This window comes from Primulina eburnea, chromosome 6 (assembly GCF_022965805.1).
Source record: "Primulina eburnea isolate SZY01 chromosome 6, ASM2296580v1, whole genome shotgun sequence".
Lineage (NCBI taxonomy): Eukaryota > Viridiplantae > Streptophyta > Magnoliopsida > Lamiales > Gesneriaceae > Primulina > Primulina eburnea.
In genome coordinates this window covers 35,636,127-35,658,544 of record NC_133106.1, presented here as the reverse complement: position 1 = coordinate 35,658,544, position 22,418 = coordinate 35,636,127, and the positions used below count along the sequence as shown (strand labels likewise).

General features: G+C 36.0%; 4 protein-coding genes across 5 annotated transcripts; 1 reads left to right on the top strand and 3 right to left on the bottom strand.

Annotated features, from left to right (window-relative positions):
* Positions 1-1,438: 1,438 nt before the first annotated feature.
* Positions 1,439-4,921, bottom strand: LOC140834752 (SNF1-related protein kinase regulatory subunit beta-2-like). Its single transcript, XM_073199847.1, has 4 exons — positions 4,361-4,921; positions 3,423-3,601; positions 3,178-3,340; positions 1,439-1,995 (listed from the first exon to the last, which is right to left on the bottom strand). The coding sequence occupies exons 1-4, from the start codon at positions 4,550-4,552 to the stop codon at positions 1,669-1,671; spliced, it is 861 nt and encodes a 286-aa protein (XP_073055948.1). The 5' UTR covers positions 4,553-4,921; the 3' UTR covers positions 1,439-1,668.
* Positions 4,922-7,230: 2,309 nt separating this feature from the next.
* Positions 7,231-10,820, bottom strand: LOC140834751 (nudix hydrolase 2). The gene is made up of 8 exons (XM_073199846.1): positions 10,412-10,820; positions 9,518-9,583; positions 9,252-9,389; positions 8,419-8,496; positions 8,278-8,328; positions 8,144-8,178; positions 7,812-7,920; positions 7,231-7,716 (listed from the first exon to the last, which is right to left on the bottom strand). The coding sequence occupies exons 1-8, from the start codon at positions 10,577-10,579 to the stop codon at positions 7,516-7,518; spliced, it is 846 nt and encodes a 281-aa protein (XP_073055947.1). The 5' UTR covers positions 10,580-10,820; the 3' UTR covers positions 7,231-7,515.
* Positions 10,821-12,500: 1,680 nt separating this feature from the next.
* Positions 12,501-15,739, top strand: LOC140833566 (nuclear transcription factor Y subunit B-4). Of its 2 annotated transcripts, none has more exons than XM_073197900.1 (3): positions 12,501-12,618; positions 15,032-15,632; positions 15,673-15,739. In XM_073197900.1, the coding sequence occupies exons 1-2, from the start codon at positions 12,558-12,560 to the stop codon at positions 15,619-15,621; spliced, it is 651 nt and encodes a 216-aa protein (XP_073054001.1). In that variant the 5' UTR covers positions 12,501-12,557; the 3' UTR covers positions 15,622-15,632; positions 15,673-15,739. The 2 variants fall into 2 exon arrangements, with proteins under 2 accessions (XP_073054001.1, XP_073054000.1); XM_073197899.1 differs by having other exon boundaries at positions 15,017-15,632.
* A 654-nt stretch (positions 15,740-16,393) lies between these two features.
* Positions 16,394-19,842, bottom strand: LOC140834748 (tRNA (guanine(9)-N1)-methyltransferase). The gene is made up of 3 exons (XM_073199845.1): positions 19,266-19,842; positions 17,423-17,782; positions 16,394-16,929 (listed from the first exon to the last, which is right to left on the bottom strand). Exons 1-3 carry the CDS (start codon positions 19,797-19,799, stop codon positions 16,612-16,614), a joined length of 1,212 nt encoding a protein of 403 aa, XP_073055946.1. The 5' UTR covers positions 19,800-19,842; the 3' UTR covers positions 16,394-16,611.
* Between the last annotated feature and the right edge of the window lie 2,576 nt (positions 19,843-22,418).

The following is a 22,418-nucleotide window of genomic DNA, read 5'->3' as shown; positions in this document are numbered from 1 at the left end:
GACAAAGTTTTATTATTATTTTGTTGAATTAAGTACGATAATCGATTAAAAATTCGAGAAATTGACCTTCAGTTCTCAGCCATCGATTTTTTTTGTGTTCAATCTCTGGGTACTTTTTTAGTACCACATTTCCACATGAAGTATACCACATTTCCACATGAAGTGTACCACATTTTGTATGACATAGTACCACAATTTTGTAGGTAGAGAATAAACCCAAAAAATTGTTTTGATCGGAGATTTTTCACCAACTTCCTCTTAAAAATTTCCCTATTAGATTTGTAATAATAATAATAATAAAGTAAAAACAGCTTTGAGAAAATAAAAAATAATAGCAATGATACCACAAACTCTTCGTTTCAGGAATTTTGTCAGGTGGGGTAGAAAGCCAAATATCACAACAAAAAATATATATACAAATATATAAATATATATATATATATATATATATATAGTCAGGTGGGGTAGAAAGCCAAATATCACAAAAAAAATATATATATATATAAATTGTATCACGAGGTCAGAATAAGGAGAGGAAACAAAAGGAAACATGGAGGAACCGCGGCGGCGGAAGATTAACATACATGACAGATAAGAAGACGTGGAAAAAGAATGATGATGAATGAGCTTGCAGCGGCTTTCTTCTCCATCTACGCTACTGTGAACTATCCGTGTTTAGAAAACGAGCCGAGTTCGACTTCAACTCCATCAAGCTTGACTCAATCAGCAACTTTTTTGCCCAAAAAAAAAAACAATGGAGCAGCCAACCGCTGAACTCGAATTATACTAGCAGGGGATCAAAGCTCGAAAGTTTATGTTGGAAATGACTCAGATGGTAATTTACCTTATATATAAACAGTTAAAGACAATGAGTCGAGATGGAGGATTGAAACTCAACTGGCATATACACTTACGAGGGTTCCATAAGCTGAAGCTTTGGTCAGATTATTCTGACTGCCGCACAGATATGGAGACAATTGTTTATTACTATGCTGCCAAATTGCTTGATCAGTATTAGCTGAATTAGCAGAGCTATGCCTTGCAGGGGTACATACAATCTGTGACAGCAGATATTGCAAATGATCGCAGTTTTCGAACGCTAGAAACTTGGTGAATATGTTTATCAGAGAGAGGATAAACCACCATCGATACTGAAGGATGACAAAATGAAGGAAGAAGATGAGAAAGGCTCGATAAAAAGAAGATGATGATAAGAGGATGAGATCAGGATAACAGAGGATTGGCCATCCAAGTATCACATGGGAGTACACTTGTTACCCTAAAATATTATTCTGCCATGTGATATGTCATTGTCATTTGGGGTTTGGGTGCATTCATGTGTCAATAATTTGTAATGGCAATTGGCATTTTTCGATTCACCGAAATTAATTAAGTAAACATCAGAGTTTCAACAAGGTTGATGATAATAAGAACTATGAGAACAGAACCTCTTCGGGATCAGAATATCAAAAGAATAGGGAGAAGGGTGGTAAATAGGGAGGAGAAACTAATAAGACCCGTGAAAGTGCGCGTCAAAACATATTTTTTCTAATGTTCCCTCTTATGTCTGTTCACAAAGTAAACATGACTAATATGCCTGGCAAGTCCCTGTCGATTATATCAATTACAGTAAAAGATGAAAACCGATGTCCGTTTTAACATAAATTTTTACCTCTGTATGGATTTGTAAAGCACAACGGTGACATATTTGGATAGGAATCGAGTTGTAGAACCAAGTGCTACCACCGATGGCCGGCTTCTGTCTCTGTGCATGTAAAGATGATTCAGCACCACATGCTGAGGCCTAGAATAAGGAGGTGGAATCTCCAACTGTGGTGATGGAGCGTTGAGCAAAGACAGATTTAGATGGGGAGGAACCATTGGAGGTTCCTTCGCAAAATCCTCTTGACCGAGTTGAGTGTTGTTGTAGCTAGCATCCGGGGATTGAGGCAGTTCGAAACCAGAAATGCCATCAATGTCTTCTGGGACATAATCCTGCAGCACATTGCAGATCCTATTTAAACAAACCGAAGCACTCCACATAAATGGACAAAGTAAGGTATAAACACAAGATGATCCGCCGATGATTGAAGATCATCATTTTGAGTTGGGCGGTTTGTCATGGAAAGAATCTGTTTTGAAGAAACTATAGGAAATCATGCATTTCATATTTCAGAAATTTACTCTGCATTAACATCATTATAAAAGACCAAAACAGGAGCAAATTCAAAATAAAAGGAGGTATAATATCCCAGTGACTGAGTCTCCTAAATTCTTCTGTGCTAGCCAGACTAAGATAACATAAATGCTCTACATCCATGCAAAGACAAGTGTCATGTCACAGAGATGCAGAAACACAAATTTACAATGGCACTTTATTTTAAGCAGTATATTTACAAGTCGCCCATGGTGGGTTTCCTCCAGATTTAGCAATAAAATTCTCCATCAACTCTGAACTTCCGATGGACACTAGTAAAATACCTATGATTCCATTTTTATCTAGTGTGTAAGGTGAACGAAGCATGCAGTCCCATTTGATTAACCACCAACTGAAGCATGCCCGGATAAACAAGATATTCCACTTGTGGGTAGAATTTCCTACAGCTATTTGGAAGTTGGAACAGTCTAAATCTAGAAATTAGAAATATGGAGCAAAAATATGATATAAATGATACGAAATCAGCAACTGTAAACTAGAATTATCTTTTTTCATCATCTCCCTACAGAAATAGGTGGGTCAAGGTATAGAAGATGAGCAAATATACTAAAAAACTTTAAATTCTAAGCGCACGACGCCTTCATCTACTCCTTTCAAATATATAAATCGGTAATTGTTCAATTTTTCATGTTAGATCGACAAAAGTTCAAATGGATTTGGAAACCTATTATAGGCGAGAGAGGCTAACACATATAATAAAGCAACTGAAGGAAAAGCGAAATGAAAAGCCCAAAGTAATCCAACAGTTCAGCCACCAATATCTATCTTTGAATAGCTCATTCACGTTGGGATGCATAATTATTCACAGATCAGTGTTAACTAAGACATGTTCATGGAAGAAGTCAATGCATTTTGGCACCACAAAAGCTTTGAACTTAAAGGCCTTCCCATAAATTTATTTCTTGTGAAAAGGTAAAAAGTTTCCAACGTCTGCATCAATAAAAGAAAGCAGTAGTTACCTGCAAATCTAAAGTGTTATAGGCATTCCCAGATTCATCCTGATCACATGGCAGATCAGGGGAATACCTACATTGCCCATCAACAATGAACCTATACTGATAAAATCCTGAAGGAAGTACTTTCATGATGGTGAAATCTTTCCCTGATCTCTGCAACGGCTCACTGAATAAAGACAAAGGATTCAGAATTTGTTTAAGATATTAAAGATCGAGCTAATAATGCTCACGCAAAACAAGAAATTAACCTGGTTTTCCAGTCATTCCATGACCCCTCCACAGCAACTTCCTTGCCTCCATAGCTCCAAGTAATCATAGTCGGAACTCCATGTTCATTATACATGTCTTCGTACACCGGGCTAGCTTGCATCCAAGAAGGGTTGGGGATTTGCAACTCATCGGGTTTTTGTAAAGGAAGCACTGGCATCTGAAATTACAGATAAGACGGGTCTCTTTAAAGTAGACATTGTGCAGTTAAATGGAACAGCTGCACACCACATAGTTTCATTTATAAACCAGTATTCTTGGCTGGGTCTGTGGACTCACAGAGAATAAAGAAAACAAATAAAGATATTTCTTTGCTATAGCAAGCACCAGTTTGAAACAGACAGAAAAATCACGAACAGTATTTGTAAATTTGAGATAGAATTGTATGCAGCCATTAGTTGATGGATGTAAATTCGTACGGTATAGTTACTTTCAAAAAAGGAAACTCGTTGAAAGGATATCCAGTTATTCACATAATATTCCTTCCAAATTCTGTGCACAAAACAACGACCTATCTTGATTGAAGGCCTTCAACATTAAAGAACCTTAATAGCCAATTATTATTTTCCATCAAATTTCAATTAACATACAGGGCCTATCAAAATCGAAAATTATCCAAAACCACAAATTTGAAGAAAATATTTACTCACAATGGAAAAGATATATGAATCAAACCACCAAAGACTGCAGATCTATCCCAGTATTTGAAGCTAAAGGAAATCAATAATACGCTACACGAGATAAAATTTCTCATCACCTCTCAAAACCATAGATTTTGCTCGATTCAAACACAAGATCCAATCTTTACACTCCACAAACAACTAGGAACAAGTTTTCATTACCCAGGGATAACAAGAAACATAAAAAGGCTTTTTCCCGCAGTAAGAATCCACGAGGAATAAGGGAAAAAAACACAGACCTGTGGTCTAAACATCAAGGGAGATTGTGAAGCCCTAGGACTCGGTGGGGGGGACTGCCCCATTAACTCACCAGCATGCCCACCAAATTGATCCACCATGCTAACCTGCGCACCACCACCAGCAGCAACCTCATCCTCAACCTCAGATGGGCCGTCACTTCCAACCTCTTCCCTTCCATTAGCATTCCCCATTAAGTTATCCTTCTTGTCGCAAAAAAACACAACAGAAGAACCGAACCCCCCCCCCCCCCACCTAACAAGAATCTATGTTCACGGATACCAGTTCAGCATAATCCCAGTAAAAAACATGCTGAAGAAAAGGAAAGAAAAAAGGAAGGCAAGCAGAAGAGGGGGGTTCGCTAGATTTAATCGATGAATCTCCTTTGAATAATTACCGGAATCTTGGTAGTACGAAATGGTATTTTGTTTGATTGTTGATCACAAGAAAGTGGAGGAGAAGAGGGTTGTGATATCATATCTTCCCTTGTAATGTAATCATGTATTGGTAGTGTAATGAACCTTGTCCTGTGAGTTTGGAGATGTATTATTGTTGTTAAATTTGTGAATCATGGATTCTAAAAATAAATTAATAGTAATAATTGTGATGATGAAAGTAAGAGTGGCGAGGAAGAAAAGGGCCCCAACGGGTGTGGCCGTGTGGGTTTAATGGGAAATGCAGGTAAAATCATTCCATCTCCCTCTACTTTCAGGACAAGCAGCAGTATGGACTTTCATCTCAGCCATTTTTTCCATTTTTTTTCAGTAAATATAACGTGAAAATAACAGTAGGTGGTTTGAAGATAATCCTGGTTTTATAGTTGTAAGTTTTTGAAAAATCATTTCGATTTCAACTTTTTTTAAGATAATTTTGATTTTAGTTCAGTTTAGTTTCGAATCAATCTAAAATTATACCAATGGTCTTGTGTGAAATATTGGAACAGGTTATAGTTTGTCTTCGGTCCATCTGATCATTGAATGCAAGGGCCGAGCTAGATAAAAGATATTTTATTAGGCATCATTTAATATGATAAAAGACAAAAACTTGTTGAGGTGCTATCACGAGTCGTATTTTGTGAGACGGATCTCTTATTTGGGTCATCCATTAAAAATTATTATTTTTTATGCTAAATGTATCACTTTTTATTGTGATTATTGGTAGAGTTGACTCATCTCACGGATAAAGATTCGTGAGACCGTCTCACAAGATACCTACTTTATGATAAATGAGAATCATCCTAAAATTGGTTCAAACTTTTACAATAATTAAAAGTTTTAAAAAAAATTGTGTCATTCTTATGTTTTAATTTATTATATCATCTCACGAGCCAATCGCGACTTAGTATGCTAATTTAATGGTCTGCAAGATAATAAACAACTTTCATTAAAACTTTGACGAATGGTAATTTGTTAGATAAAAAAAATTAAGAGACAAGGTTTGATTATTATATTATCAGAGTTTCGTTATACCATTTCTATAAGAAACTCGAGGCTCAAATTATTGAGATTCCTCTTTTCCAAATAAACAGATTCTCTATTTCTAACAACTATCTATCGAAATCTTTAAAATAATTTTTTTAAAAAAATTGGTTGAGATCTGATAGAAATGGATCTTATGTTTTGTAGGCAAAATCATAAACAAAAATAATAATTGATGAAATTAAGATGTACAAAAGTCTTTTTGCAACAGGTTGAGCAATTCCTGGATTGAAAATTGCTTTGATCATGGAAGAATAATTTCACGGTGGTATAAAATAAAATACTTGTCAAAATCTTAAATAATTGAACCTGCCCATCGATTTATCCACAGGTATGGGATCGATCAAACTATTTGATCTTTAAAAAAAATTTGAAATAAGCACGAAATAATTATTTATTTATTCAAGATACTTTTTTTTACGACACGAGAGTCCACGTCCTGGTTAAATCTTAAAATCAAAACAATAACTTACAAACCACCTTAGTCAGATAAATCACAATAGACAAATCTAATGCCACAAACTCAACAAAAAAATAATAATTAAAACATTCGAGCTCGTGATGATTAACCAAACGTTCACTTACCTCACCAAAATAAAATAAAGTGAAAATTTTTATTGTGAAAAGGGTTGTTATATGTCTTTGTCACAATGGAAGGCTACAAAAATAGATCGATGAGATTGGAAAATAAAATTTTGGAGTGGTGGGGGCCAAAAGAGACAATGTTTTCATTTATTTCGGGTCCGCAATTTAATCATCAAATACTGTTCGAAATCGCTTTCTTGTTTGTTTTCTATTGATTATGATTGGGGGATAGTAAGTGCCGATAGCGTGTTTTGGCTTCTTACCCTACCTTACGTTTCACAATTATTATCACTATAAAACTCGCATTTGGAATTCGCATGTCATATACTTGTCGTTCATCTAACAAAATATCTGAAATGGTTGGTCATTTTCTTGGAAGATTTGATCAAAAAAATTCAAAGAACGAAATCTTACTACACAACAATTCCTACATCGATAGTTATCAAATGTACTGCGTGAATTACGGAATATTTCATGCTACCCCTGCAGACAGTGCCTGCAGACCATTTTTTTTTTTAATTGCCCCCCCTCCCTCCTGAAATGAAATCCTGGCCCTTGATATGGTGTGGGCAGTGCCCCCACACCCAGCATCGAATCAACCGTGAATTACTTCACGAGGTAAAATGTCTTGTTCGATGCATTCAATCGCCTTTCAGAATTCCTTGAAATCATCAATCCATTTAGACAAACTATTATGCTAGGATGGGTTTGGTTTCGAGTCAAATGATTTCTATTTCACGTTCCAAATCCCTTGTGCTTAATTTGGGTATTTTGTGTATGTATGTATGCATGCACAAAGCATTGTGATTAAATAATTTGAACTCTATCTAACGAGTCCTTTTGGTGGATATGAATTCTTCAGCCCAAACACAACCTTGTGTTCTCGGTCGACTTGCATTCTACACTAGATTCGGCTTCTGAGTTACACTTTAGTACAATGAGTATATTTATGCATGGAAATAAATAGATAGTATATATAAACTTTACCATGCTGCAGCACTGTGAATTTTCGATGAAGTCCGAAGGCCCTCTAGTATATTTGATCACAGAACCATCCATTCAACGTATAGATGTATAGCTGTCGAGTTCTAATCTCATGAAAGGTTGAGGTCATGCCTGTTTAAGTACAAATAGCCCTTGTTATCAGAAAACCCAGTCATCGTAGGCACGGGAGAAAATCCAGAGTATCCCTCATCGCCCTTTTCTTTCTTTTGATTGCATATATCAGCAATGTACCTAAGGAGCTCGTGCTCCTGAACAAATGGTTGAGCTGTGTATTCTTCATACGGCATCCACTGGAACATGTTAATGAGATTATAGGAGCAGTATATTTTGATGGTTGATAATATAACTGAATGGTTTCTTGGATGACGATAACTCAAAAGAAAACCTGTGCCGCCTCTATTTCTGCTTCCTGTGGCTGGATGTCAAATGAGAGAGGTTGCATCATGCAAAGGAAGAATAGATCTGATTTCTCAAAGAATGATTTGTGGCTCTGTCTGGGGGATCATAGAATAAAATTTACACAATAAACCAACACAGCATAAAGCAGGAAAAAAAATCAAGAATAAGGGTGAGGAAGTTTAAACACAAAAGCGATTACAGCAACACGAACAGTATCAAATCACAAAATTATTTTGGTGCGGGGATGTTTAATAAAAAATGTAGCCTACGAGTCCAAAACTCCTCAGAGAATGGTGCGATATTGAGCAAAGTATGTACCTGAATGCTAGAATTTCAATAAATTTTGAGTCGATCTGAAACAGGACAGGAGTGAAGAAAAGCATAGACAATTAGATTTATAGAGATTAGTTATACATCAAATTTTAAAAGAGAAGAGGCCAATTTGCTCTTACTCCTGTTTCTTCTTTTACTTCCCTGACTGCAGCATCGCAGATATCTTCACCCTGTGAGTGTAAGAAATATTGATATAGTTGAAGGCGGGGGGGAGTTTCATATTTAGTCATTTGTTTTAAAAACCCACAGTCTGAACCTACCTCATCAACAACTCCCGTAGGGAATTTCCACACCCCCGTTCCCCGAAATCTGCCACTCTTTTCCTGAACAACTAGAACCTGTATAGGATCGCAACCAAGAGTAAAAAGAGTATATATTTCGTTTCATGTGTATGCATGGGTAGAATTGTGTGTCTACGTCAAATCAGAGGGTGAGTCTATAACAGAGAAACCTATTTCAGTCATGCAATCTGATATTTCATATGTGATGAAAGGCCAACATCAAAGATCCAGTTTTTCCATTTTCTGGGTTCTATTCATTTTAGTTGGATGAAGTCTCTAGACTCTCTACTCTTCTATAATGCCGATACTTGGGTTCGGATATTTGAGAAAAGAGATACCTTTTTTTACCGCTCAAGCAGCAGCAACAAATGGTTTTTGCACAACAAATAATCAAGGTATGCCACAAGCATAAGCCAGATAAAAGGTTTTGGTCAAGAAAGACAAAACTACAATCAACTCATGTATGTGGTTTCCAACTAACCCCCTCCGGTACTAAGTATTGGATTTCCTTCTTACAAATTTCTCTTTGTCAGCCAAGGAGTACAGAGGAAATTTTCTTTGGATTTTGTCATATATTTGAGTCGCACACACCCCATCTCTAACAAATCAAGTTATGTCTGAAATTTTTTTTGAGGTCATTATCTTTGCTGAAAGCTAATAGACAACTCCTAATGCACATGCACCTTTATGATTTTAAAAATGCAAGTTAATACTTTCAAGAGATGTAAATGGTGTGCCAAGAAAGTTGAAATGATATAATATCATTTGTCAAAGCAAATACCAGAAATAAAAAAAAAGACAGTATTGCATACTTCGTTCTTTTCATTCAAGACGAATGCACCAATACCCACTCGATGTGTGGCATTAGCTGGCAGAGTATTTGCACCACTAGGAAGCCAATGCACGAGCATCAAATATCTAGGTTCTGCATGGTGAAAATAGAATCCTTCCTGAAACACGAGATGTCAATGATAGCAAAGAATGGCAAAATTTAAAAAACAAAAAAAGAAGAAGAAGAAGCACTTTGTTTATTAAAAAAGAAAAGAAAATTTATAACTATTACTTCATAAGAACTTACCTTGATAGCAGGCTCAACAAGATTCACAAGATCAATAGGCATTTTAATCCACACACCCCTCTTTCCCTGCAAATCATTCATCTCAATCTCCGGGTGAAAATTAACTAACCCTTTAAAGTAAATTCTACCAAAACAATACAAAGATAACCACCATCATCTCAAGATTAATATTTACTTTAGTCATGCATGAGTCATCATGATCTCTAACAGAAGGGCTAACAAAAAAGTAGCCTCACGTTCACCAAATCTATCATTAAGGTCACCACAATCCTTTTTTGAAGTCAACCCTGCATCTCACTCCACGCTACAGTCTTACTAGCTAATCTTCCCCAAAATGCCACTCCAAAAAACTTACAAATACAGGGAAAAACAAATAAAGAAACGAATTCACGCCAGACTGGGAGAGAAGCAATATTTGCCAGGAACATAATTATATCTTTCTAATAAAGCTTTCAGTAATTTTTTTAATTCTCGGTAACTTAATATACAGTTGCATTTACTAACCCGATTCTGCAGTCGCACATGTCCATTGTTCTCTTTAGAGGTATCAACTAAATGGGTGCTCAAATTATTCACATGCATACACCAACAACAATAGCTTGACACTATATTTTTATCAGGTTTTATAGATGTTTATTTCAGTCCACAAATAAACAAAAAGGATTTAAATTCACATTAAAATCCCTCCTTCCTGAAAAACTTTACTATCACCGCAAAAAAACAAGAAGCGGTGAATTGGAAGCTTGTAAATATAACACATCAGGCAAACATGAAGCACTTTACTGAACACTCAATTAACCGATCAATCTAAATTCCAAGCTTCGTAAAAAAAAACCATTCAAGATTCAGTATTCGTTTCCATTTCTAATAATAAGTAGCTCATGACATATATACCTCTTTTCTCCAATGGGTAAGCGAAGCTCTTAGTAAAGAAGCAAATACACCAGGATCCATGGGGTCATTGGTCATTTCTACTATCACTCCTTCATGATCATCGTTTTCCGCCTCCAAGATCCTCTCCACTTGCTTCTCTGACGAAACCGGTAACACGGAAGAACTCATCGACGACCTGAAGTTTTCCCTGAAACAATCAAATAAGCACCCCCAACACTTTCTTAATCCACAAATTAACAAATCTTGGGATCGCTAATTGTCGAATTCAAGAATGATAAAGGGTTTTTATCATTGAAACCTTGGGATCGAAGGGATGGATTTAGAGTGGAAAAAGGGGCGTTTTTTGGAGTAGAAAAAATAGTTTTCTTGAAACTGGTATCATACTGCTTTTTGTAATTGAAGTGGCAAAGGCTTCTTCACGTATGAAAAAAAATCTTTGTTTTTCTGTACTAGGATGTTCACACGTCAGAAATTAACTGCGTAATATACTTTTTACTATAACATTATTATTTAATTTTTATTCTATTATATATATATAATAAGATATGATCATCATAAGTTAACATTTAGAAAATTATAATATCTATTTATTTGTTTAAATTTAATTTTTAGATAATTATATAATTATCAGTCAGCCAATATTTATCATAAAATTGAATATTTAAAATTAAACATTAAAGAGTTACTCATATGACTGGGTTTTTTTTTTGTAGTCGATCTACAAGAATTAATTTTTTATATATAATTTAAACTAATTGAGCTTTAAAATTAAATATAATAATATTTTATTTATCATAGCGCTTGCAATTTTTTATCATTATTTCAAGAAAATAATACAATGTAAAAATAGAGTTATTATGGGCAACCTAAATGATACTATGAATCTCATGTTTACTTGTTTTTTTATGACTAGTATTAATTTTTAAACCACATTCATACTTCTAATTTAGACTTTGAAACTTGATAACCTGCACAAATAAGAAGTGTAATAAATAATCATTTTTAATCAACATTTTTTTCCAATTGACGAGAATTACATTAATACTCTTTACTTTAAAAAATATATGAAAAAATCATTTCAAAAATTATAAAACATGAATAAAAATAAACAAAATAAGATATTATTTACTACATCTCATTTGATTTTATACTTATTGTGGAAATTTTTTTACACAAATTATTAATTTTTCAGAAAAAGATATATTTATACTTATAATTTTGGTGAATTGAAATAACTTACATGTGAATTATTAATAAATATTTATATTCTTCAATAATAATCGCAATCTCAATTTTACAAATATAAATAAAAAATAAGATTATTTATTATAAATATTTAAGAAAATTAGAACTCATTACTTTATAATCATAGTCTCAATCATAAAATTGATCAATCAAAATAAACATATATATTATTACTTATCCATCATTATTACACATCCTATAAAATTAGTTTAATAGTCTCAATATGATTTGTCTACGCATAATCATACATCACTAAGTAAACGCGAAGAAAATGTAGGATTTTTATTTGACACGATGGAAAAGGAAATAAATAATATTATTAATTTCATTTGAGAGAGTAAAAATATTGTGTTTAAATAAAATAAGTTTTTCCAACACAATTTCTTGAATATGAAATTGAAGAGCTCCACGAGATAAATGTAAGATCAAGAGCTTATTTTTGTTCATATTCCCCATGACACAGTAAATTATCTTAATTCGAGAGACCATTCTTTTCCACCTGAAAAACTGTATTGGATTGGAACTCTAAAACTGATTAATTAAAGCAATTAAGCATGCATGCTCGTTAAGAAACCAACCCTGTGTGTGTGTGTTTATGTTTGTGTTTGCATGTATATATATGTCGCTGCCGGTCAATGCTCCACAGCTCTGCCCAAACTGTGAAAGCTAAAGCATGCAATTTCCCGCGCGCCGGCGAATGTCGTTCTCTCGTTCACAACGCCTGCTGCCACGTGCTGTGCGCTTTTTATTTTTTTCTCTTTGCAATTTTGTTGTTTGGTTCTATATAATTTAATGCGGACTCATCTGCCCATTTATTCCTCTCCATCTTTCACTTTCATCATAGAAAAAGAAAACAAAATCTCAGTGCGTGGGAGAGTGAAAGATAGTTATATAGAGAGAGATGGAACTCGGAAGAAATGAAGGCTTCCATGGCTACCAGAAGCTTCCAAGGACAAGCTCTGGTAATCTTGAATTGGGGTTTGCTTTTTTCTTCTTTTTTTTCCTTCTTATCTTAAAGAGAACATTTTGAGCTTTTGCTTAAATGTTAGCCTTTTGGCTGAATTTTCGTTCTTGTTAAGTTATAGATGAAATTCCAATTGGATTTGCTTCCAGCAAAAACGATGTTTGATGGATTCATATATCTCTTCTAACATTATTATTCCCATGGATGTTTTCTTATAATTCCAGGGAATTGTTTTTAAAAAAACATAATTCAAAGGAAAAATATGCTAGGGTGTTGATTTCGTTTTCACTCAAGAAATTGTTAAACCAACTGAAGAAACACCCTTCTACAAATTATTTTTTATTTGCATGCAAATGTGTGAACTTTCAGATGTCTTTAAAAGATATGCAGCAGAAAGTATTCTTTTGCATAAATGAAATAATTTAAATGTTGAAATATTTATATGATTATTTCTGTAATAAATGGTCCTACATACAAAGAATATGATAAATATTATCTTATCATTTGTTGTAACAATTTGAGAGATAATCCGGAGACGATTTTGAAGATGGTTCAGTTGAGATTTCTCTAACATCCCCCCGCAAGATGGAGCACCCATTGGAGATAACAATATTCTTGGAGCGCAAAGTCTGGAACGAAGTAGAGGACATGGGTTTTGTGTGAGCGTCTGCAAGTTGGTCCTTTGAGGGAATATGAGAGACAGAGAACGAGCCGCGAGCAACATGATCACGGACAAAATGATAATCAATGGCAATGTGCTTCATTCTTGAGTGAAAGACTTGATTAACAGAGAGATAAGTGACACCAACATTATCACAGAAAATTTTCAGAGCAGTAGGACAATTAACATGCAGCTCTTGTAGCAGGTTTTTGATCCAAAGGACCTTCGAAGCACATGAAGCAAGAGATCGATATTCAACTTCAGTCGAAGAACGCACTATAATCTTTTGCTTCTTTGAGCACCAAGAGATGGCAATACCTCCAAGATAAATAATGTAGGCGGAGGTGGAGCTGAAGTCATCATGGTTACCTGCCTAGTCTGCGTATGTGAAAGCTGTGAGGTCAAGTTCCTGATTTCTTTTTAGAAATAGCCCATGATGCATGGTGTTCTTTAGGTAGCGCAAGACACGCGCGCTTAGCTACTGACCAATGATTTTCAGTAGGGCGCGATGCATGAAGCGAGCTAGTTTATTGACAACATATGACACATCTGGCCTTGTAAGATAGAGGTAGTACTGCAGAGTTCCTACTGTTTGGCGATATTGTGTAGCATCGGTTGGCTTGGAACCATCATTAAGTTGCAAAATCTGAGATGAGGACATTGATGTAGTACACTCTTTAGCACCAGTCATGTTGGTTTTAACCAAGAGATCCCGAATATACTTATGTTGGGTAAGCATGCCAGATTTTACTAGGAGAACTTCAATACCAAGAAAATAATGGAGGTCCACAAGATCCTTGATTGAAAATCGAGCGCCAGAGCCTTTAAAAAGTGGTCTGGCTTGTTTCATGTGACTATTTGATCATCTACATAGACTAGGAAATAGATTGTAACAACATGTGTATGATAAATAAGCAATGAGGTGTCATTGTGTGAATTTACAAAACCATAAGAGTTTAAGAAATCTTTGAGCTCAGTATACTAGGCACGAGGAGCTTGTTTGAGGCCGTAAATTGCTTTTCGAAGTTTACATACAGAATCGGGTTGAGATTGATCAATGAAACCTGGTGGTTGCTGCATAAACACTTCTTCAAATAATGTGACATGGAAAAAGGCATTGTTGATGTCCAACCGACGAAGAGGCCAGCCATGGGATAAAGCAAGGGCGAGAATGAGACGAATAATTGTCGGTTTCACGAGGGGCTGAATGTGTAATGAAAGTCAATGCCAGGCCTTTGATGGAAGCCCAAGGGAACAAAGCGAGCTTTATACTTGGAGATAAAGCCATCGGGATTTTCTTTTGATGTGAAAAACCCATTTACAACCAACAACGTTTTGACATTATGTTAAGCAGACAAATAAGTAACAAGTGGCTTACATGCAACATATGTCCCCACCGGATTCTTGAAATTCCACGTTACTCGTGCATTTTGAGACAGTCAAAATCTACTTGTCATTTTTTTCCCACTCCATCCTCACGTTATGACAGATGAAATTTAGTGGAAAATAAAGAAGGGATTTAAATTTTAATTATTCGAACGGTGTAAATTTTATGATACTGTGTAAAACCTGAAATTTTTATCATCATATATACTTAAATCTTAATTGTTTGCTTTTCTCTGCTTTCATCCATTTAATTATTCTTCTTTCATGTGTTAATTACACTTTATTTTCTTGTTAACTTTCTGCTTCAAATGAATCCTTTTATCCCACCATTAGCAAAATCACGTACTAGCTATGAAATCCCCAGAAATCAGTATGGGGCAGCCGTCGCCTCAAACAAATCACCCCAACACTCCGGAGGACACTGAATGCACAGTGCGCGAGCAAGACCGCTTCATGCCAATAGCGAATGTAATCCGTATCATGCGCAAGATCCTCCCTCCGCACGCCAAAATCTCGGACGATGCAAAGGAAACAATCCAAGAATGTGTCTCCGAGTACATCAGCTTCATCACCAGCGAAGCCAATGACAGGTGCCAGCGCGAGCAGAGGAAGACTATCACAGCGGAGGACGTTCTATGGGCCATGAGCAAACTCGGCTTCGACGACTACATTGAACCGCTTACCCTCTACCTGCACCGGTACCGCGAGTTTGATGGAGGGGAACGCGGCTCGTTGAGAGGGGAGCCGATGGTGAAGAGGGCACCGGATCATGCTTCTTTTGGGTTTCCGGGATTTCCCCCGGCGGGTTTTCACGTGGCGCATCACCATGGCTTCTTTGGACCTCCGATGATGAATGGGTTCTTGAAAGATCCAGGCAATGTGGATCCATCGCTTGGTGCTGCGATGCCTTTGGCCTGTGTGGACCCATTTACTCAGTGCAAGGAGCAGTTGTAAGAAGGAGAAAAGTGAATTGGTGTCTGAATGCTTTGGTTTTTTTTAGTTAAGAGTAAACAGACAAGGTCATGGGTAAAGTATAACTTGCTGTATGCATGCTATTCTATGACAGTGGACTTAGTGTTAAATTTACTCGCTATTTCTGATACAAATTTATCTTCCTTCGGTTTTTTTTCATATGACGAAGAAAACAAATTATCATCCATTCATTCAGTATATAACAAACATAATCCCTTTCAAAAAAAAAAAAAAAATATATATATATATATATATATATATATATATATATATATATATATATATATATATTCAGTCGGTGTAATATATATATATATATATATATATTCAGTCGGTGTAATAAAAAAATTACATCTAATCTGACGAAAATATCATGACTTCAAGTATTGCTTGCTGGGTACTGCCAAGCCCATGGCCTACAGTGACAATCTCATAAAAACATAGTTCTGAAATTTTGAAAGAGCGACTCTTTCGATCTTTCAGAAACTCGCTTGGATCCGGCTCTACCCAAACTTTTCTGGGGGCATGATGACTTGACGTCATCCTCACCTCCCTCCAGCTTACATGGTATAAATCCAATGCTGGGATCTAGTCGATCGCAGTTATCTTCATTGCCTAATATTTTATGAACTTACATGCTCGAGTCTTGTATATTCATTTAAATTTGGCAGATAATCTAATCATTTTAAAGTATAGAGCTACTTCTTGTGTCAAACAATTTCATCATAAAAAAAGACCCTCGTTAATATCACAATAACCAAACCCAGACAAGTGTTATTTCATCAAACGGACTTCATTCTCGCGAGTTGCCCTTCTCCGAGGGGGCCCCTTTGCCTGACTGGCTCAAGAATGATTCACAGCTTTTGTCAGCCAGGTGAGAGAGATGAGTGAACATTTGACTCTCCTTCAAATTAGATCAAAATTTTCACAATTCCAGCAAATTATCGTATATGAATCTTAGGAGATGGGTTGCTAGCTTCCCATGTAACAATTTACACTTGGATTTTCAACGCATTGCTTCTTTATCTTCTGATCATCTATCCCTGCACCATCAGTTACTTCTAGTCTGCTATTATCTTCATTTTCATCGTCTTTCTCTTCCAGTCTTTCAGTACTCCTTTTCTCATCTTCGTATCCACCATTACATTTTCTTTCGAGCCTTTCTTTGCTTTCTTCAGATACAGCTTCACATCTTTTCCTTTGAGGAATCACCTGAAAAAATGACTCTTTCCAGTCCTTCATTTCCAAGTATTTCAGTAGTATCTCCACGACTTGATTCACAGTAAGGACCTGTGGTCTCGTACAAAACAAAAAGATTTGTCAATGGAAAATGTAAGTGTTTTTATTTCGAGCGAGCATAAATAAGGAAACGAGGAGAGAAAAATCAGTTATGTATCAAATCAAGTTGCAGCTATCGATCTAGTTGCTTCATTGGTCCATCAGAAAGACTATATATTAAAAATATCTTCAAACAACTGTGTTACTTGTGTGACGAGAACCTGAACTTCACTGAAATATTTGTGCTGCCAGGGAAACAACTGGTATTTCGTAATTCTAACTTCATTATTACATAACGTCTGACTGACAATGAGGTGGAAAAGGAAAATTCTCTGGATTGTCTTAATTATGAAGCGCTTATCTGACAGTATGGAACAAAAGCTGAATATAATCTCCAGCTACATCAGGCCATACCACATTGAATACCCAGAAGCAAACCAAATTGCGTTAAAAAAAAAAGAAGAAACAAACCAAATGCGAGAGGTCGAGTAAAAACAAATCACACCTGAGAACTAGACATCTTTAGGTAATTTCCAATGGGCAGTTTTGCAGTTTTAATGCCTTGCTCTTTTGCTTTCTTCATGGTAATGCCTTTCCAACGGTTGCGATCTACCAAGCCACCGATGATGTAGATGGCCCTAGGATCAAGTTCATCCAACACAATTTCAGAATCGGCGGTGAGGTAAACCAAATTCTCTCTTTTATCTAGAAAAGCTTCAAAATATGATTGATCCTTCTTCTCGATTATCCAGTTATCATATCCTGGGATCTGTTGAAGCTGGTTTTGCATTTCTCCTTGGCATCCTGTCAGCCAAAGATGGGCCGGTGAGGCACGTCTTCCATTAATTGCATAACAATACATAATCTGCAACATCAGTAATAATTAGATAATCCTGGAAGCTGGAACTATAAAAGAAGATAAATTAATTGCATGCACAGCCTACAAAAAAAATTGATTCAAAACTTCTAGTAAACTCACCCTAAAATCAGACGCATAAGCTCAAAATACACTCAGGACACTGTTGTTCAAACTCCTATCTAACCTAACCAAAATTAACATGTTATGAGACCGTAAGGGTCTCTCAATGACAAGAGAACAGCAGAAGCTGCTCTAAGTTGAAGCCTACATGAATTGGGAGCTTAGGAACAGCAAAGTAGGAACATACAACATAGCACTCCCAAAATTAACTATGATGCTAGCAAACTGAAATCAGAATATGACATTGTATTTCAAAAAAGAGTTCATGATTGTAGATAGTGTATAAAGCAGGTGGACTAAACCAAATAAAGACAAACGAGTTTAAGACTACAACCGATCTGGTCAGGAATGAATACTCTTTTTATGCGCCTTTATAGGAATGAATAATGTCAGTGCTTTAACAGACTGCTAATGGAGCGAATTAGGGTATAAACTTGAACACCCCTTAGAACTTTATTCAAGCAGTATAGGGGAAAGAGGTTTGGAATTTCGCAAAAGATGTTGGAAGCAAGCAGCCAATTCCGAATGTCAAACTTAAACATGAACAAGATGGTGACTTTTTGGGCATATGGATAACTCACAACATTAGGTTCCTTCTGGTTTCTATTATAATCGAAAGATCAATTAAAAGCCAAATATGATTTAAGTTGAACTTTTAATGACGAAATCTAGTTCATAGCAATGTTGTAAATCGCGGGAGGCGGTGGTGGGGCGGTCCGTGGCAGCCTAGACGGTTGAATTTTTTATATGTAACTATATAATCATGCAATGTAATTGCAAATAATCATATTTTTTTTATGTAATTGAATAATGTTATGTATAAAAAAAACTTTGTACGATGTAATAGACAAAGTGCAAATAAATATATAAATGTGAACTAACAAAATAATTAAGCTGGTGGCTGAAGGCAGCGGTCGCTGGAGGCACGTGGTAACTGATGGTTGAGGACACTTGAAACCAAAAATAAATTCAAACGACAATGAAGCTTGTTTTAATTATATCAAAGGTTTTTAAATTGACAGAATTTTTAAAATTATTTTGGCTTTGACAGAGTTTAAAATCATTGATCCTTTCGACCACCTCGTTCGTTGGATGGTCTCCAACCCCTTACAGAGACCAATTTAGAGAAAAGAGAGGGGGTCGAGGGCCGGTACCGTTTCGGAACTGCCTAGGCGGCCGCCTAGATCGCCACTTAGTGCCTAAGCAAGGTCTAGATAGCCATTTAGAACACTGATTCATAGACTAATCCATCACAAAATATTTTTAAGTACATTCTCATCTCCTGCTCAGTAATATTCTCGATTTCCAATAGCATCCCAATAAACAATCATGCTCATTAGGTTTCACATAACAAAGAAACTAAAGATACCTGCTGCACAAGGCTATGGAGCTCCCCAGAGCTCATGAGATGGGCGAACTCAAGGTCGATAACGACATTTTGCCCACTTACTTTCGCTACGTTAAGCCTCTCGATTTTCCTCCCTCTTTCCTCCGAACGATGGTCCATTCGCTCTTTCCTCAACCCTTTCCTCTCCTCTATCAATTTCTCTCTCTCCTCTACCCCAACGCTGGCCAATTTTTCGTCCCATTCCTTTCGCCTCCGCTCGGCCTCCTCCTTCTTCCGATCCTTCATCTGCGCCTTCTTTTCGGCTTTCTTCGCCTCGAATCGCTGCTGCTTGAGAAGCTTCTTTTGGGCATTCTTCGAAATTGGGTTCATGGGGGTGTTTAAGTCATCTCTCGGAGAGTCCGCAGTTGCTTCCATTTTTACCAAATTTGCAGCTGTGGAGAGAGTCAGTGCAGACTTAGTGCAGTAGAGGTCGGCGGCGAGGTACGGAGGAGGAACTGGCTGAAATTGGGAAATGGTCGAGATTAACCTGTGCAGGATATGCACTTTTAGCATCATTCAAGTGGTAGGTCAAGCCTCGCGATACGGCTTCGTTTAGGATAATCTTTCATAAAATGATTACTGAAGACGCAATGGAAAACTATTATGAATAAAATAGGGGTTTTTGAAATAGTGATTTATTTTAAGAGTGAGTCTCACGTGAGATCGTCTCACGGATCTTAATCTTTGAGACGAGTCAACTCTACTCATATTCACAATAAAATGTAATACTCTTAGCACAAAAAATAATTCTTTTTCATGGATGATCCAAATAAGAGATATGTCTCACAAATACGATCCGTGAGACCGTCTCACACAAGTTTTTGTCTTATTTTAATATTCATTATTATTAATATTATTAATTTAAGGCAGAAATAGATCAAATCAAATTTGCTTTTTTATTTACTTATTTAAGCAGAGTGAGTCTCATGTAAGACCGTCTCACGGATTATAATCTGTGAGACGGGTCAACCCTACTCATATTCACAATAAATACTCATATTCACAATAAAAAGTAATATTCTTAGCATAAAAAGATAATAATTTTTCATGAGTGACCCAAATAAGAGATTCATCTCACAAATACGACCCGTGAGACCGTCTCACATAAGTTTTTGTCATTTAAGCAGACCAGTTAAGAATCCATATTTGTCTCGATTACTTGGCGAGCACTGTCAGTAAGAGCTGTTATAACCGTTAACTGTGGTTTGCACCTTTTGGAGTTCAACGAATCATGTAGCTCGTGCCACAAGATAATGGAGAATTTGTATCCTAGTTCAGAGATAAATGGACAATAAGTTAGACCAACTGAGATACAAGCTCGATCTCAGTATCTCATTATTGTTATTATAAGGTAATTTATGATCATTCAAGGCTCATCAAATCAAGTTTGCTTTTCCTCACAAAAATAAAATAATCAAATTTTATTTTGAGAATGATCGAGGAGATAAATAAATTAAATGGATAACAATGTTTCAATTTTCATCAAATTTCTAACATGTTTTTCATAACAAACCTAGCGACATGTAAATTGGATTAGGGGTGTCAATCGGGTGGGTTGGGTCGGGTTGACCCGCGAATTTTTTTTTTTTTTTTTCAACCCGAACCCAACCCGAATCCGAAGCAACCCAAAAACCCCCAACCCGAACACGAACCCGTCTAACCCAACTCAACCCGTCTAACCCGATTTTTTTTATTTTTTTAAAAAATTAATGAAAAAAAATCGAAAAAATAAAAAATAATAATAAATATAGAAAAAAATATAATCGTTTAGCTGCCTATATAGCGACGGTTTTTATTTAAACCGTCGCAATTGAAACCGTCGCCGATTTATATGAGCGACGATTTTAGTAAACCGTCGCTAATAGTTTAGGGTTTAGGGTATTAGCGACGGTTTTAGCAAACAGTCGCTAATAGTTTATGGTTTAGGGTTTAGGGTTCGGGGTTTTAGCAAACTGTCTATAAATTGTCGCGTTTAGAGTCGTTTTTAACATTTGCATTTAGTCATCCTGAGTGTTTATTAAATTGATATATCCGTTATCCTTACAATCAAAAAAAATGTCAGAACAAACCATATTTAGACGAAATTACAAACAATTTGTGGTTCCTAATAAAAAGTACAAAATTGTTGATGTCAATCGAAAAAAGAGTCTTGAATACTACGAACCATTTGTATTTCCTACGCAAGTCTCGCAAGTTGTGTATTTGACTTATCCAACAACAAAGAGAGCAGAATCAGATTGGATGCATGTGAGTACTCTACGTAGGCGAGCTTATGTCACTGATGTTGAGCCAAATACTGAGCATAATCAAATTGATGCGAACGATGCATTTCAAAATCATGGGAGCTATACGTTCACATACATCAACATGTAGATGGATCTGTCGTTGACACGCGATCCCGCCTGCTCCACGTAAGTTTATTAAATTTCGTTATTTTCATCAACGCTACATTAAAAAAATTCAATTTGATTCATTTTAAATCAACATCACAGGAGGAGATGGAGCGTTACATGGCTGATTCATTTTGTATGAAACACTTGTATTATTATTTACAGATTAATAATATGATTACATTTCTCAAATTTTGTTAATTTTTTTTGGATTATACAGCACAATATATTTGTATTTCAGATTTAAATAATTATAACATTTTAAAAAAAAAGTATTTGCGACAGTTTTTGTTGAAACCGTCGCAAAATTAGCGACATTTTATACAAACCGTCGCTAAGTAGCGACAGGTATTAACAAAAACGTCGCCGATCCGGTTTTGTTAATACCTGTCGCTATTAGCGACGGTTTTACTCAAAATCCGTCGCTATTATACTCTGGGTCTAGAAAATAGTTATATAAATTGTAAAAAATTTTTAAGGTCATTGGGTGACCTGATATTTTTTTCAGGTCAACCCGGGGCAACCCGAACCCACCCGAGAAATTTTTTTTTTTCGGGTTTGCATTCGGGTCGACCCGTTTCGACCCGAACCCGAAAACCCCCAACCCAAACCCGATATTTTTCGTGTCGTCCCGTGTCGGGTTCATTTTTGACACCCCTAAATTGGATAAACCAGACCGCTAATTTGATGGATCTATAGTAAAAATTAGTAAAATAATTGCTTGTACACAACTAAATATCTAAAA

Excerpts from the sequence above, each read along its gene's own strand:
- LOC140834752 (XM_073199847.1), bottom strand. The coding sequence starts at position 4,552 with ATGGGGAATGCTAATGGAAGGGAAGAGGTTGGAAGTGACGGCCCATCT. Across the intron at positions 3,602-4,360 it reads CCTTGATGTTTAGACCACAG|ATGCCAGTGCTTCCTTTACA; the intron begins GTCTGTGTTTTT and ends CTGTAATTTCAG. Across the intron at positions 3,341-3,422 it reads TGGAATGACTGGAAAACCAG|TGAGCCGTTGCAGAGATCAG; the intron begins GTTAATTTCTTG and ends GTCTTTATTCAG.
- LOC140834751 (XM_073199846.1), bottom strand. The coding sequence starts at position 10,579 with ATGAGTTCTTCCGTGTTACCGGTTTCGTCAGAGAAGCAAGTGGAGAGG. Across the intron at positions 7,921-8,143 it reads ATTGAAATTCTAGCATTCAG|ACAGAGCCACAAATCATTCT; the intron begins GTACATACTTTG and ends ATGATCCCCCAG. Across the intron at positions 7,717-7,811 it reads CAGAAATAGAGGCGGCACAG|TGGATGCCGTATGAAGAATA; the intron begins GTTTTCTTTTGA and ends AACATGTTCCAG.
- LOC140833566 (XM_073197899.1), top strand. The coding sequence starts at position 12,558 with ATGGAACTCGGAAGAAATGAAGGCTTCCATGGCTACCAGAAGCTTCCA. Across the intron at positions 12,619-15,016 it reads GCTTCCAAGGACAAGCTCTG|CTATGAAATCCCCAGAAATC; the intron begins GTAATCTTGAAT and ends ATCACGTACTAG.
- LOC140834748 (XM_073199845.1), bottom strand. The coding sequence starts at position 19,799 with ATGATGCTAAAAGTGCATATCCTGCACAGGTTAATCTCGACCATTTCC. Across the intron at positions 17,783-19,265 it reads TCCATAGCCTTGTGCAGCAG|ATTATGTATTGTTATGCAAT; the intron begins GTATCTTTAGTT and ends CTGATGTTGCAG. Across the intron at positions 16,930-17,422 it reads TAAAGATGTCTAGTTCTCAG|GTCCTTACTGTGAATCAAGT; the intron begins GTGTGATTTGTT and ends ACGAGACCACAG.